Here is a 16,119-nt window from a genome sequence, read left to right on the forward strand (position 1 = left end):
AAATTACTTGTGGTTACAATTTCCTCTAATTTAAAGTGGGATATCCACGTGAAAGATATTGTCCGTAGAGCTAATGCGTTCATGTCTCTCCTTAAGCTCTTGAATAAATTTAACATCCCCCCCTCCCATTCTTTAAAGATTTATACTTCCTTTGTCCGCCCGCATCTTGAATATGCTTGTCCAGTTTGGCATCCTGGCATCTCCCGTGATGAATCAGATAAAATTGAATCTATTCAAAAAAGAACCCTAGGAATAATTTTCAAAGAAGCTTTGGTACCATATTCACTCCTCCTAAAAAAGGCCAAGCTGAAAACTCTTGGGCACAAGAGAGGAAAGCCGTGCCTCCGCTTTGCAAAAAAAATGCAATAATAAATCCTTGCACGGAAAAAATGTTCTCCAAAAGACACTCCCTATCCAGACATCGCCTGCCACGTACTGTTTCTGAGCCCATCCCTATCTTGTCCCCCATCTGTTGTCTAACCTCCAGATATGAAAAAACCCTTTGTCCCCTTCATTTATGATCAAATAAACCACTAGTTTTTTTTTTTTTTTTTTTTTTTTTTTTTTTTTTTTTTTTCTTTCGGTGATACCCATGCTGGTGTCCGTTTGGCTCTTCCGTTCCCTCCCCTTTTTATATAATCACTTTTAAACCTTTTTAACATTATTTTTAGCTCAATTTTTTTTTTTTTTTTGGTTTTGCTTTATGTTTTGCCTTTTTTAACTTATTACATTTTGAGTTTTTCGTTAGACTACTTAAATGCTATTACTTTCTTTCATTGTTCTTTTTGGCAGAGGTTAGCCCGTACTTTATTTACTTTGAGACTGATGTCTTTTTTTATTTTATTACACCAGACTGGAAATTTGGTACTTTTGGGCTTGCGATAGCCATTTTCTGAAATAAATATCTTATCTCTTATCTTATCCTAATGCGAAATTGATGGATATCCTCATTAAGGAAATAAAACAGATGACAAATATTTGCCCGAAAATGTATCATTTGTTATATTTTCATCATTACGAAATTCATTTATGTTGTTTTTTTATTCTAAGCCGTTTTGTATGGATCTCGACTTCAACATTTCTAACCTTCTTGAGGAGTTTATAATTTGCTTCGCTAGGACGATAAATAGAATTATTATTATAGAAGAAAAAGATCTTATTATAGGAAATTCTATGAGTGCAGTGAAGCCATTGGGAAACCACTGCAAGTAAACAATTGAATTGTTTCGAAATTATCCCGAAAATCATCGTCCCTCATCTCTTTTTATCTGTGTTTAGCATTTTTTATTTTTTTTAAGAAGCTATACTTTCTTGACTTCTTGATTTGCATAATTTACACCGTATTTTTTCATAATGTTTAGTTTCGTTTTGGGACACAGTATTCAGTTGAGTGTGCATGCGCAACTTTCTTGAATTATTTTCGTTCAGCTCTTGACTCTTGTCTGATACCTGCTTATTGATGTAAATATTTAACATTTAAGCAAACTAAACATACTTTCGGTTTCAATACTTTGAATCCTTTTCTACAGCCTAGTTTAGTTTGATGTTTCGAATATTCCTGTTTTGTCAACTTTTCCCTCTTTAATAAAGAAGCTTCGAGAACTTTGTGATAAAAAGAATGATTATTATGCAGGAAAATAACCAATTCATTGAAACCCATGCTTCATTTGAAGTATTTGTACTGTCTGTCTTATGCTTCTTTAACTTTCCTGCATTTACATGGCCACATTCCTTCTGTCCTGTGTAGTAATATATCTTTAATTTTGGATCAATCTGCCTATCAACTTTGCACTTCCAAAAACTAACAGATTCCTGATAATCCATCACTGCAGTCTGACTTTAACTCTCTGATAGTTTATAATATGAACAGAAACACGCTCTTAGAGTTTGCGCACCTTCAGTACCTTTAAAAGAATTTCTAGTTAAAGGTTTTTTTATGGATTCTGCTAGAGTTGGCATCTCCCAATTAGATTTATATGTTTGTTAGAGCATGAGTTCTTAAGTTTTATTGGGTTCTAGCGATTTAAAACCAGGTGCAACTTCTTTATCTAACTTCTGATTTTGGGGACCTTTCAGGTGAGGGATTGGGTCTCTTTCTATTTTTTAGGTCTGTCTTGGCTGAGGTGCCTTAGGAGGGAGAGTATGTTGAAGTTGTTTTAATTTTGAATTTATTGTTAAATGAAAGAACTCTGATTTACAAGAAAAGTTTCGTAATGAGAACTCTAAGGGTTAGACCCATGTATGTGTTAGCTGATAAGGGAAAACAATTTCCACCTTAGACCCTCGTCTGAAGGGGGTACAATATTGGAGCCTATATAAAGCAGTTATGCTTCTGAATTTATTCGAATATGCTTTCCTTTTAATGAAAAGTTTTAAAGGGTTTTCTGCTTTTATACTCTTGAAGTTTTTAGTCGATTGGAAAGATACAAACCTGCTACGTAGCCGCTACGCGGCAGTATTGTATATTCTGATTCTCGCTGTCGCTTGTCTTATAATTGCAGATAATATAAGCTTCTTTTTAATGTCATGGATTCAGGCTGGGTTCGATGCAACTACCCTGGGAAAACCACTAAAAAGTATATAATTTTAACAATGAGATGTTTTATATAAATACACAGTTGCTTGTTTAAAGGGAGCATATATATATTCGTTAATCTTTTGTTTTAAGTCATGAGGTCTCAAATAAGTGATAAAAATTGAGTTAAGAAAGTGTGGCTTGAAGTCAATTCTTCCTTCCTGTTAATGCATCAAGGAATCATCTATTTTTCGGGATTTGTTTTCTTCTGTAACCTTTTTTTATAGTCACTGTTGCTTCTCTTCTAATCGCAGATTTTACTTACGGTTCAATGTATTCGTTGTGATACTGGCCGTCAAGCGCCTTGTAGCCGCAGATCTCGCTTGCGCTTCATTTTCGTGCATCATTGCCTCAGACTTTTTTTCATGTCCTTCACTTTACCTGTTGGGATTAATTCAATATAATATGTTCCAATGCCTATGCCCTCTGAAAATCTAAAATTGGCATAATCATCTTTTTATTCTTTAGTGTCAAGTAATAGAGTGACAAATCAGCAATTTCAATTGAACTGAAAAATTTCATTGTGAACAGAAACCCTCCTTCTTACTCAACGCTTTCTTTGCTCAATCGTAATTTACTAAAATATCTCAATTCTGTAACAGCACTAGTTACTATGTTAATCTTCAGTTTTAAGTCTGATTTTGTTTGTAATGTGGCTTGTTTCAGTTTCTTGTTCCATATATATATATATATATATATATATATATATATATATATATATATATATATATATATATGTATATATATATATATATATATAGATATATATAGCACCGGGACCGTGCCCTGCCACTCGACACGCTTCTATATATGGATTTTCCTTGTCGCTTTTCTTCTAAACGCAGACAATTTGAGCCGTTTCGTGATGTCTTGACGTACAAGTGGACCTTAAATTAGAAGTAGCCTTTCTAAAATTATGTTTTTTTTTTATTGGACCTTTAACTTTTGCCTCAGCTTGTCTTGTCAGTATGAAATACATTTCATATATACATTTTTCATACATTTCATATATATATACATTTCATATATATATACATTTCATATATATATACATTTCATATATATATACATTTCATATATATATATATATATATATATATATATATATATATATATATATATATATATATATATATATATATATATATATATATATATATATATATATATATATATATATATATATATATATATATATATATATATATATATATATAATATATATATTTAGCACGGCGCCGTGCTATATTCACCGCCGGGCCCCGGCATTCGATACGCGGCAGGCTTCTATATATGGATGCTCATTGTCGCTTGTCTTCTAAAAACAGACAATTTAAGCCTTTTCTTGATGATTAATAAAAAATAAACTTTCCGGAAAATAAGTTTTTCATAGAAAAGTAAAACCCAATTGAAACTTAAGCTCAGAAGATACAAATAACTGTTAAAATTCAAACTCAGAACTACCAGAAGTTACTATTAAATAATAAATGAAACCCACAAGGAATAGAAATTAAATAAACAATTATAGGAAAAACATACAACAAGTAATAATATAAATGAATAAATAGATCTTAAAGCGAGTAATGCTTAGATTGAATATGAAAATCAAGCTTAAAACGAAAAAAAAATATTTTCCTATTGAAGTATAAATGAAACTTAAAACGAACAGAAATTAAATAAACAATCAATGCAAACAAACATACAAATGATATTAATGTAAATTAATAAATAAATTTGAAAACGAGTGAAACTTAAATTGAATATGCAAATCAAGCTTAAAACGAACACAAATCACCACAAACAAGAGTTTGGGTATGACCTCCATTTCTCACCAATTTTATGACAAATATTTTCTTTTGTACTTAATATTGAAAATAAACATTAAAATTATAGTAACATTTTTAATTAATGAGCTTTCATCAATTAATATCTTCATGCATCAATTATTCAGTTTAGTTTACTAGCTCTTTTTAAACTTGTTAAAGACGAATTTAGTTTCACTACAAACAAGTGCTTGGATACTGCCTTCTTTCTTAAACCAAAAGCCAACTGCGTCATTGGCGCTTAACTGAAAACGGATTATATTATAAATATTTTCTTTTCCAGTTCTTACAGCATTGAAAATAAAAATATAATTACTGTGAAATAAATTCTTGAACTGATGGATCTTTCAACAATTAATATCATTATACATCAAATATTCCATTTGATGTTGTTTATAATTTCCAAGACTGCTCAAGACACATATAGTTTTCAGTAAAGCGCCAATGATGCAGTAGGTTTTAGACTTTTACAGTGAGAGAGTGAGGTCATACCCAAACTCTTGTTTGTGGTGTTTTTAGTTCGTTTCAAGCTTGATTTCCATATTCAATTTAAGTTTCACTTGTTTTAAGATTTATTAATTAATCTACATTAATATATGTTCTGTTATTCTATGAATTGATTGTTTATTTAATATCTGTTCTTTTTTAGTTTCATTTATACTTCAATAAGAAAATATTTTTTTTCGTTTTAAGCTTGATTTTCATATTTAATCTAAGCATTACTCGCTTTAAGATCTATTTATTGATTTATATTATTGATTGTTGCATGTGTTTGATATGATTGTTTGTTTAACTTCTTTTCGTTGTGGGTTTCATTTCTTCTTCAATAGTAATTTATGGTCGTTTAGAGTTTGAACTTTAAAAGGTATTTGTATATTCTGAAATTAATTTTAAAATGTCGTTTACTTTTATTTAAAAAGCTGATGTTTTGGAAAGTTTTTTTTTAGTTAATTTTTGTTGGTTTTCGATTGCTAGAAATTTTAAATTGTTAAAGATTTCTGGGATAAAAACCAAACTTAAAAAAAAATCAAATATTCATCAAAGTATCAAAACTGATATCAAAGTAACAATATCAGAGTGAAAAAATGAGTTTGTGTCAACCTCGGACCTTTTACTATCTTATGTTTGAACTATTTTTAACAAAATTGCTATCTCAAAATTTTTATCGGAAGGGTTTGGGGAAAAAGGGCGTGGGGGACTAGATTAAGCTTCGGTCTCTTTTGACTCTTTAAAAGTGAACTAGATTTTTCAATTTTCAATCAAATGATCCCTCTCTGAAGTTTATACGAGTATCCCTTCTATAAGAACCATCTGTATCCGCAGAGTATAACTTTCAACGCCTGTCCCTGGGCCCTGGGGGGTTGTGTCTGCCCTGGAACTTTAATATTTGATGGTTGAACTATTTTTAACACAATGGTCACCTGAAATTTTTATCGGATGGGTTTGTCCATCCGCTACACCCAAAGGCGTGGAGGGCGGGGAGGGCTAGTTGCCTTCCGATCTTTTTTGACTCTGAGAAAATGAACTACAACTTTTAATTTCCATTCAAATGAACCCTCTCTTTATACGAGCATACCTCCCATAAGAGCCATATGTGCCACCAGAGTAATACTTACACAGCCTGCCCCGGCCCTAAGGGGGGGGGGGGTTGTGTCAACACAGGAGTTTTCTTATCTTATCTTTGAACTATCTTTAACGAAATGACCGTACGTAAAGGATTTTTGTTATATGATCTTTGAACTATTTTTAACAAAATGGCTACCTCAAATTGGGGAGGCTAGTTGCCCTCTGATCATGTTTGACTCTTAAAAAGGGCACTAGAACTCTCGATTTCCAATCGAAGTTTATACGACGACCCCTTCTATATAAAGTGCCTCTGAGAAAAAAAATAAATGGAGTGTGGGGGGAGGCTAGCTGCCCTCCAATCACTTTTGACTCTTAAAAAGTGAATTACATCTTTCAATTTCCAATCAAATGAACCCTCTATAAAGTTTATACGAGCATCCCTTCCATAACAACCATATATGCCCCCAGGGCATAACTTACAACGCCTACCCCCGGGCCCTGGGGGCTGTGTCGACACTGGAGTTTTTTGTTATCAGAACTTTGAACTGTTTTTAACAAAATGTCTTTCTCAAAATTTTTATCTGCTGCATTTAGGGCGTGGAGGAGGGGGGGAGGGCTAGTTGCCCTCCGATCTCTTTTGTCTCTTAAAAAGAACTTTTAATTTCCAACCAAATGAGCCCTCTTCGGAGTTTATACGAGCATCCCTGCCATAAGAACTATATATGCCCCTAGAGCATTACTCATAACGCCTGCCTCTGTGCCCTGGCGGGTTCCGTCGACACAGGAATTTTTCTTATCTAACCTTTGAACTATTTTTAATTAAATGGGTGTTATAACAATTTTATCGGATGGGCTTCGGGAAAAAGGGTGTGTGGGGGGGCTAGCTGCCCTCGGGTCTCTTTTGACAATTAAAAAGTGAGCTCGAACTTTCAATGTCCAATCAAATTAGCCCTCTCTGAAGTTTATACGAGCATCCCTTTCATACGAACAATATATGCCCCAGGGCATTCCTTCCATAAGACCCATAAATGCCCCAAGGGCATAACTTACAACGCCTGCCACCGGGCCCTGGTAGGTTGTGTCAACACCGGAATTTTCGTTATATGATCTTTGAACTATTTTTAACAAAATAGCTATCTTAAAATTTTTATTGGATGCATTTAGAAAAAAAGAGTTTGGGGGGGAGCTGGTTACCCTCCAATATCTTTTGACGCTTTAAAAGTGAACTAGAACTTTCAATTTCCAATCAAATGAGCCCTCTCTGAAGTTTACACGAGTATCTCTTCCATGAGGACCATATATACCCCAAGGGCATAACTTATAGCCCTTTCCCCTGAAGACTGCGGGGGGAGTGTCCTGCTCAAACATATAATTTCCAGAACTTTCAACTACGTTGAACAAAATGGCTATGTCAAAATTTTGATTAGATGTGTTTGGGGAAATGGGGGACGTGGAAGGGATGTCAGTTGCCTTAGAATCACTTTCGTCTATTAAAAAGGAAACTAGCAATTTAAATTTAAAATCGAAAGAACCCTTTCAGAAGTTTCTACGACAACGTTGTCTATACAAAACCTTGTATGCCCCAAGGGCATAACTTAAAACGCTTGCCCTGAGGGCTGTGGGTGAGTTGTCTTCTTCAAAGACATAATTTCCAGAACTTAAAACTACGTTTAATAAAATGGCTATCTCAAAATTTTGATTGGATGTGTTTGGGGAAAAGGTGGGCGTGAGAGGGGGGGAGGGGGTAGTTGCCCTCCAATCACTTTCGACTATTAAAAAGGGCACTAGCCCTTTGAATTTCCAATTGAATGAGCCTTTTTTGAAGTTTCTACGACAACGCCTTCTATAAAAAACCTTATACGCCCCCAGGGCATAACTTAAAATCCTTGCCCTGAGGGTTGTGGGGGAGAGTCCTCCTCAAAAACATATTTTCTATGTGGAAATCAACTACGCTGAACAAAATGGCCATCTCGTAATTTTGATTGGATGTGTTTGGGGGAATGATTGGCGTTGGGGGGGGGGGGCTAGTTGTCTATACAAAACCTTATATGCCCCCAGGGCATAACTTACAACCCTTGCCTTGAGGGCTTTGGGGGAGTCGTCATCCTCAAAGACCTAATTTCCAGAACTTAAAACTACGTTCAATAAAACGGCTATCTCCAAATTTTGATTGGATGTGTTTAGGGAAAAGATGGGCGTGAGAGGGGGGTTAGTTGCCCTCCAATCACTTTTGACTATTAAAAAGGGTACTAGCCTTAGAATTTCCAATCGAATGAGCCTTTTTTGAAGTTTTTACGACAACGCCTTCTTTAAAAACCTTATATTCCCCCAGGGCATAACTTAAAACCCTTGCCCTGAGGGTTGTGGGGTAGTGTCCTCCTCAAAAACATATTTTTTATCTGGTACTGAACTACGCTGAACAAAATGGCTATCTCAAAATTGCTATCTCTATCTTGATTGGATGTGTTTGGGGGAATAATGGGCGTGGGAGGGGGGGGCTAGTTGCCCTCCAATCGCTTTTGACTATTACAAGGGGCACTATCCCTTTGAATTTCGAATCTAATAAGCTTTTTTGAAGTTTCTACGACAACTCCTTCTATAAAAACCTTATATCCCCCCCAGGGCATAATTTAAAACCATTGCTCTGAGGGCTGTGGGGGAGTGTCCTCCTCAAAACATATTTTCTATCTGGAAATCTTGCCTTTCGTCATCATGAAATACCTATCACCGAACCTTTGTTTTTATTTACAAAGGTATGGTAGACATTGATGACCTTATCCATGTCAAAATACCAAACCCAATCATCATCGCTATCATGTTCTATTGTCACGTTTTGATTCTTGTTGTCCAGGTTGGTTTTCTTTTTAATTTTTGACATGCTTGGTGGCGCATTTCTTCTAACCGCGTGTGTCTTTGCTCTTCATTTTAATTTTTGGCAAGCCACCGCCACGTGCGTCTTAGCTCTTTATTTTCATTTTTGCTATAATTGTCGTTTTCACATATCTTCTAACAGCCCGTGTCTTTGCTCTTCATTTTCATTTTTGACGCGTTTTTGGATTTTGATTACTTCAGACAATTTAGCAATGGCCTTTGCTTTAGCTGCCCGTAAAGGTGTTGTCGCAATTGATGGTGCAAATTTTTGTTTTTTGGGCCTTCCTAAAGCTCTAGGCCTTATTCACCTATCGAGTTGTCTTTATCAAACAAAAAACAAACTAATTTCAAAGTTGTGAGGTATTTTACTACTTTAATTTAAAAAAAGAAAATTATGTCTCAGACACCATAAATGTTTTTGCAGTTTACATAATAACTTTAGCAATTAGTCTAACAGTGCCTCATCTTCTTTGTCTGTCTCCTATTTGGCAACTTTTTCATGCTTAAAAAAAAAGAAGTAAATTTGCTAAATTCCTTTTACATATGCCCCCCTTGGACTAGTAACTCCTTTTCGTCCCAAAAATTTTTAGGCTCATTTTTCCTTCCACAATTATTGATAAAAGAGTGAAAGATTTTAAATCTTCCGCCAGTAAACTATATCATGATTGGTCCTCTTTATTTTTATGATTTTTGTGATGGGGATATGATTTTTTTATGTCTTTTGATTTATGTCTTGATTATCTTGTGATTATGATATATGATTTGTGATTATGTCTATGATTATTATGGCTGTAAAAACTACTTATTTTTGTTCAGTGTATAAGTTTTCTTCTCTTTTCTCTTTTTTTTCCCTGTGTACTCTGTCATTTTGGGGATCTGCGCCCTTTTTTGTTTTGACAGGTTGTAAATAAATTGAATTGAATTCTGAACTGAACTTAAAAAAAAAAAAATTCTACTTTTTTTCATGTCTTAAATACTTTCCATTTGGAATGTTGTATGTGTCTATATATATATATATATATATATATATATATATATATATATATATATATATATATATATATATATATATATATATATATATATATATATATATATATATATATATATATATATAAACGATAAATTCACTCTTATGGTGGGGGGGGGGGAATTATATAATTCTTCAAACTTTTGGTTTTATTTTTTTAGGTTTTTGAATTGTTGTAATCCAAAAACCTTTGGATCTACTTTTGAATCTATTTATAAACCAATAAAAATTCTGCTAAATCAAGCACTTAGGATCCCTTTTAATATTGATTGTTCAGCTTCAGTAAGACACCTAAGCGGATCTCCTGGTGTATTTTGGATAAATCAGATCTATCTGGTTCTATTTCCCTTATTTGTAATGAATTTGCTTTTGATCAACTTTCATCAAGATTTTCTACAATTTTTGCGACAAACTCGTAATATCCTAATCACCCCACATCTCATAAATCATATTTTTCATCGGAATTACGACCTACAACTAGAGTCAGTTTTAGCCTCCGTCACATGGGACCAAAAATTTTGAACTCTTTACCATTACGAATTTGAGAGTGCCCTGATAAGGTTCAGTTTTTTAATCAAACAGTTCGTGGTAACGAACTGTAAGTAAGGAGTGACCCGGCTCAATAGTAACCGAAACTCTAAAAAACGGAATTTTGATACCAGTAGATACATCAAAACAATCGGATTTTTATGCTGATTTCAAATATTTAAGTTTCTTCAAGTTTAGTCTTACCAGTCAAAAGCTACTAGCCTTAAAATAATTGCCATATTTTCGAAAAAAGGGGAAAAACTCCCTAAGAGTGATAAAATCTTAATGAAAATAAAACCATCAGATTCAGCGTAACAGAAAACCCTACTGTAGAGGTTGCAAGCTCCTATCTGCAAAAATGTGGAATTTTGTATTTTTGGCCAGAAGAAAGATCACGGAAGCGTGTTTATTTTATTTTTTTTTTTTTTCAGGGGTGATTGTATCGATCCCGTGTTCCTAGATTTTCGGGATGGGGCTCATTTGAACGGAAATTAAAAGTTCTAGTGCCTTTTTTGAGTGACCAAAATATTGGAGGGCAACTTGGCCCCCTCCCACGCTCAGTTTTTTCCCGAAGTCACCCAACCAAAATTTTGAGATGGCCATTTTGTTCAGCATGGTCGAAAATCTAATAAATATGTCTTTGAGGATGACTTAATCCCCCACAGTTCCCGGGGGAAGGGCTGCAAGTTATGAACTTTCCCCATTGTTTACATATAGTATTGGTTATTGGGAGGTATACAGACGTTTTCAGGAGATATTTTTCTGGTGAGGGGGATGGAGGAGGTGTTTACGTGGGAGGATCTTTCTATGGAGGATGTTTTCTTAGGGGAAGGGACATTTCTATGAAGGGGGCGCCGGATTTCCCAGTATTATTTAAAAAACGATCAGAAATTAAGTAAAAAAAACAAGTTTTATCAACTGACAGTAAGGAGCAACATTAAAACTTAAAACGAACAGAAATTATTACTTACCGGTATTTGAGAGGGTTCGCCCCCTAGTCAACACCTCGCTCTTTACGCTAAAATTTTTTTTAGTACTTTCAAAAGAGCTATCTATTCTAATTAAACGGCCTTTGTGATTCAAGGATTTGTGATTCGAACAAATTCGAACTTTAGCGTAAAGAGCGAGGTATTGACGAAGGGGCGAACCCCCTCATATACGTAATAATTTCTGTTTGTTTTAAGTTTTAATGTTGCTCCTTACTTTTAGTTGAAAAAACTTGTTTTTTTATTTAATGTCTTAAAAAGACCGTTGCGACTTTATAGTGTCAGGGTATTTTTGTTTTTCATGTTTTATTTTGGAAAGGTGTAGCCGTTAAATTATTGAAAATGTAGTCTGCATGGTGATGTAACATCACCATATAACATTTCATTGTAACAGGTAATGCGCTTAATTATGCCATAAGGCATTTGCATTTTCGTTGATTAACAATGTTAATCATCGCTCATAAGTTTAGTGTTAAAACTGCTCATAAGTTAAGACAATACTCACATGATGATAAGACGGCTAACCCTTCTAATGCTATCATTTTAACCCGAAGACTGACAGGATCGATGCATGATAATGGGGTATATTGGAGTGATGTTATCATATACATTAGGGTATATGATCAAGTTTCAATGGTTTCTAACGACTTGCGAACCTTGAAAATCACGTATTTTGACTGCTGGTTGGGTGATCGCTTTTTATTTCTATTTATAACATAATCAGATTCCAACGGCTTGCGAGCTTAAAAAAATCACGTTTTTCGGTTGCTAATCGGTTGATCGATTAGTATTTCTATATGTAATATAACTAAATCCCTACTGTATCCTAGTATTTATGAGCTTTGAAAATCACGTGCTCTGACTGCTGATCATCTTTTCTTTGTTCCATCTGCTGATAGGCTGATCAGTTATTTTTATGTGTAAAATATAATCAAGTTCCAACTGCTTTTTACGGTCCGGATATCTGAAACTGTTTTTTCCTCGGGAGAACTAAACAAGATGTGAAAATATCGTAAAATTGAAACAACGATTCGGGGATCCCTAACAATCGCTTGTTCTGACAGCTAATCTGTGAACTATGACATGCATTGTGGATTTTTTTTTATGATTCTTAAAAAGAAGTTACTTTCATCAATCTTTTTGGATCCTAGGGATTTTGTGTATACCTTACATGAAAGTTCTGCTTTAATGAAATAACTTCTCTAAAAGTTAATTTCAATGTCAAAACAAAAAAGAAATTAAGCAATAAAGGAATTTTATAGTTAGTACTAGCTCTTTTTAAATGCAATTATGTAAGAAAGAGGCGATATATTTTTAAGGCCACTTTTTTTATTTGTTCCTTTCTTGTTTTGCTTAAAATATTAGCAAAGAAAGACAAACCATTAGATCCACCTTTAATCTAAAGTTTAATTAATTGCAATAACAAGTTTCCTTCTTTTCTTTTTCTTAACACAGGGATATTTTCACTACTTGAATCACAAAATCTGTAAATAAAATATTAAAGAGTTTTATTTTTGTAATGTTTATAGTAATGGATTTGAATCTGTTCAAGCCTCTCGTTCTGCTATTATTTTCATTCTTAATTTACTGATTTTTTTGTGATTGCTTTAGAATATATGAGTGAAAATATCAGAACTTGGGAATTATATGGGCACTTCTTAAAAGTCAAGTTTGATTAATGCTAATGAAATAAAATAGGATGAATATATAATAGTTTATTAACAAATTTTGGCTATATATTTGCACATTAGGGGGTGGGGTGGGGGAGGGGGGAAGGGTAAAGCATAGTGTATATTAAATACGTAACCTAACCTAGGTACCTTCCCCCCCCTAAACCCCAAAAAACAACAGTTTAAATATCGTATACGCAATGAAAACCACGTTATCATTGTATTGCTATAGCGGTTAACCCGTCAAAAACAGGTTTTTCGTGACGGGTTTCCTTGTAAATGCCGATATAGTGCCGAAGTACCAAAATATCTTATTCTATCGTTTTAGGTTTTTTCCACCCTCTTTATTTTATTTTATTGTAGGATTTGCGGATACTTCACCAAGTGCTACCAATACGCTTATGGAAGGTTCAACTTCTAACATTGGCTTGCTTAAGAAAATTTGCAGAAAAGACTATGAGTGCAATATATGCGATAAAAGATTTAACTTCCATTCAGCATTAGAAAAACATCAAAGGATTCATACGGGGAAAAAATCGTTTAAATGTGATGTATGCAGGAAGAGCATTTCTCGAGCGGACAATTTAAAAAAACATCAAAGACTACATACAGGTGAGAAACCGTATAAATGTGTTCTTTGCGAAAGACAATTTTCAGATAAATCGAATCTGAACTGTCATATAAAATACCATTGTAGGAAAAAGTTTTCATTTTTATAATAAAAACCTCTTGTAGAATAGTAATTTTCACAAGCCGAAGAAAATGTATTTCCATTTAAAGCCGTTCAGATTAAATGATGAGCCGTACCGTCAAAGATTCTCAGATTTAAATCTGCGTGTTGGCTATGCATCATTAAATATATTTTTCTTGTTTCTCTCGCTGGTGGAGCTCAATTTTTATTTACTAGCCCCACGCGTTTTCATAATCCTAAGAACCGGAAATGTGCAAATGTTTTGTTTGCAATTGAATATTTTCTTGGATAGGCAATTTGAATAGAAACTGAAAAATTTGCAGTGTCGAAGAATTATTATGAGTATTTCGAAGCATCCAAATATTTGCCCAGGAAAACAAGGCAATGCTTGGAAAGATGTCTACAACATCAGTATCATAAAAAAAGACGTAGAGAATAAAAAGGATAAAAAAAAGAATAAAAAGGCTACAGAAGGAAGGAAAGGATTATCAATAGAGGAAAAACAGATCTGTGCTGAAATTTCAAAAAGGTTGGAGCACTTTAAAATGGATTTTTTGTTTAGTGTCTTTAACGATTTTGCTCTCATCATTCAAAAGTAGGAACGCAAACTTACAATGGTATACATTAAGTAAATCTCGACTATTTTTTTCCTGAATTGTAACATTCATATCAAATAAACACAGAAGGGCGTCTGTTTATTTTACAGGAAAACACCATCTCTGTGGAAAATTTTTGACAGTAGTGAACAAAAACTCTCTAATATGGATAAAGTTGTAGTAAGCAAGCTACAAAAAAAGAAACAAATATGAAACACTATTTTCAAGCATATAAGAATAATACCACGTGCTTTATTAAATATTTATAAGAATATTTTAGACTACTTAAAAAGACACCTTAGTACTCTTATTTGACGCGGCAGCTAATGAATTGTTGTGTGTAACTGAAAGTAATCAAGTTCAAACCGTTTTGTAGCTGGATTTAATATTTGACTCCAAATGTCCAACAGGGAAAGACAACATAAATGTTTTGGCCCGAGAAAAATAAGCAAAATAAGACGTCTTAATTATAAATTCCGTTCGCCAATTCGTTCGTTCCTTTTTACATGTCAGTGTGTAATAAGTTATAGTCTCGTGTTTTTTTGTTGTTTTTTTTTTCGATGTAAGTACTAGCGCCATTTAGTTAGAATTTTTATTCTAAACTGTGATTGCTTGTATAAATAAAACTATTCTATAAATGCCTAGGTGTGTCTAACATCCATAGCTGAGATACCAGTGTAATTTAGAATTTGCACTCTATGATGCCCAGCTAGAAAAATCCCGATTTCTAATGCTACTCATCAAAATCCACGAGCCTGAGAAAAGTTGCCGGATTTTCGGGAAGGGGGGGGGGAGTCATACAACCAATTAGTCACGCGATCTTAACGAGAAAAACACCGTCAGATTCATGATATCAGAGAACCCTACTGTAGACGTTTCGCGGTGCTATTTACAAAAATTTGGGATTTTGTATTTTTTTTTTTTTCAGAAGAAAGATGACTGATGTATGTTTTTTTTTTTTTTTTGTCTTTTTTTGTCTTCTCAGGGGTGATCGTATCCACGCAATGGCCCTAGAATATCGGGAGATGGATCATTTGAACGGAACAAAAAAGTTTGTTTCACCGGTTTTGAAGCTTTATAACCCCTCTACCATCTCTTCTTGCGATCTGAATTGTACCCTTCCTCTGATTGTAACACTGACTGCTTTAGTTCTAGTCCCGTTCGAAGTGCAATATATTGCTTTGTATGCTTGCAAGGGAACCTTTCCTAGATTATTCATTGCAAGAATATATCGTAAAACACATCCATGATTTTATGTTTTAATTTCTATCTTTTTTGTTCAATTAAGCTAATGGCCATTGAGTATTGTTATTTATAGCATTGTCTTATTTAATTATTATTTTTTGTGATTAAATTCTATTTGCTAAAAGATTACTGTCTATATTGAACACGAGTCTAGTAGCTTCTCCATAAAAAACTTCAACTTGGTGGCCTCACCCTGGCAAACGAATGGCAACAGTACAGCCAAACTAACCCTTAGAGTCACCTGCAAAGTCGCTGCCCTGATACTCTACTAAATAGTTCATTTATTTTAAATTTTTTAATTGATTCATTCATCTTAGGGAATAAGTCTGATCGTTTTTTGGAACTAATAGAAAACCTGAACGCTTACAAAAAAAAACTCAATACGGCTATATGTGTTCTTTTCACATATTTCTTTTTCTTTTTTCGTAAATTTCTTTGTATATTCTTTAAACTTATATACAGTACTTCCTAGTTTATTTATATGACATCAAAAGAGGCTTCCAAGACAAATTAGGTTACCTGGCTCTTGATATTGCAA

General features: G+C 33.8%; 1 protein-coding gene and 1 long non-coding RNA gene across 4 annotated transcripts in view; one reads left to right on the top strand and one right to left on the bottom strand.

Annotated features, from left to right (window-relative positions):
• Positions 1 to 15,628, top strand: part of LOC148945025 (uncharacterized) — a 66,792-nt gene extending 51,164 nt beyond the window's left edge. For 2 of the 3 annotated variants that reach the window (XM_089098571.1, XM_089098573.1), the window contains one exon: positions 13,413 to 15,628. In XM_089098571.1, coding sequence (XP_088954697.1) covers positions 13,413 to 13,768 — 356 coding nt within the window. In that variant the 3' untranslated portion in view covers positions 13,769 to 15,628. The remainder of the gene's footprint in view (positions 1 to 13,412) is intronic. The other variant, XM_089098572.1, reaches the window with a different exon arrangement.
• Positions 1 to 16,119, bottom strand: part of LOC148945026 (uncharacterized) — a 34,271-nt gene that overhangs the window by 10,621 nt on the left and 7,531 nt on the right. The window lies entirely within an intron of this gene.

The sequence above is a fragment of the Artemia sp. Qi Xiang Cuo genome, chromosome 13 (genome assembly GCF_049724085.1).
Source record: "Artemia sp. Qi Xiang Cuo chromosome 13, ASM4972408v1, whole genome shotgun sequence".
NCBI lineage: Eukaryota > Metazoa > Arthropoda > Branchiopoda > Anostraca > Artemiidae > Artemia > Artemia sp. Qi Xiang Cuo.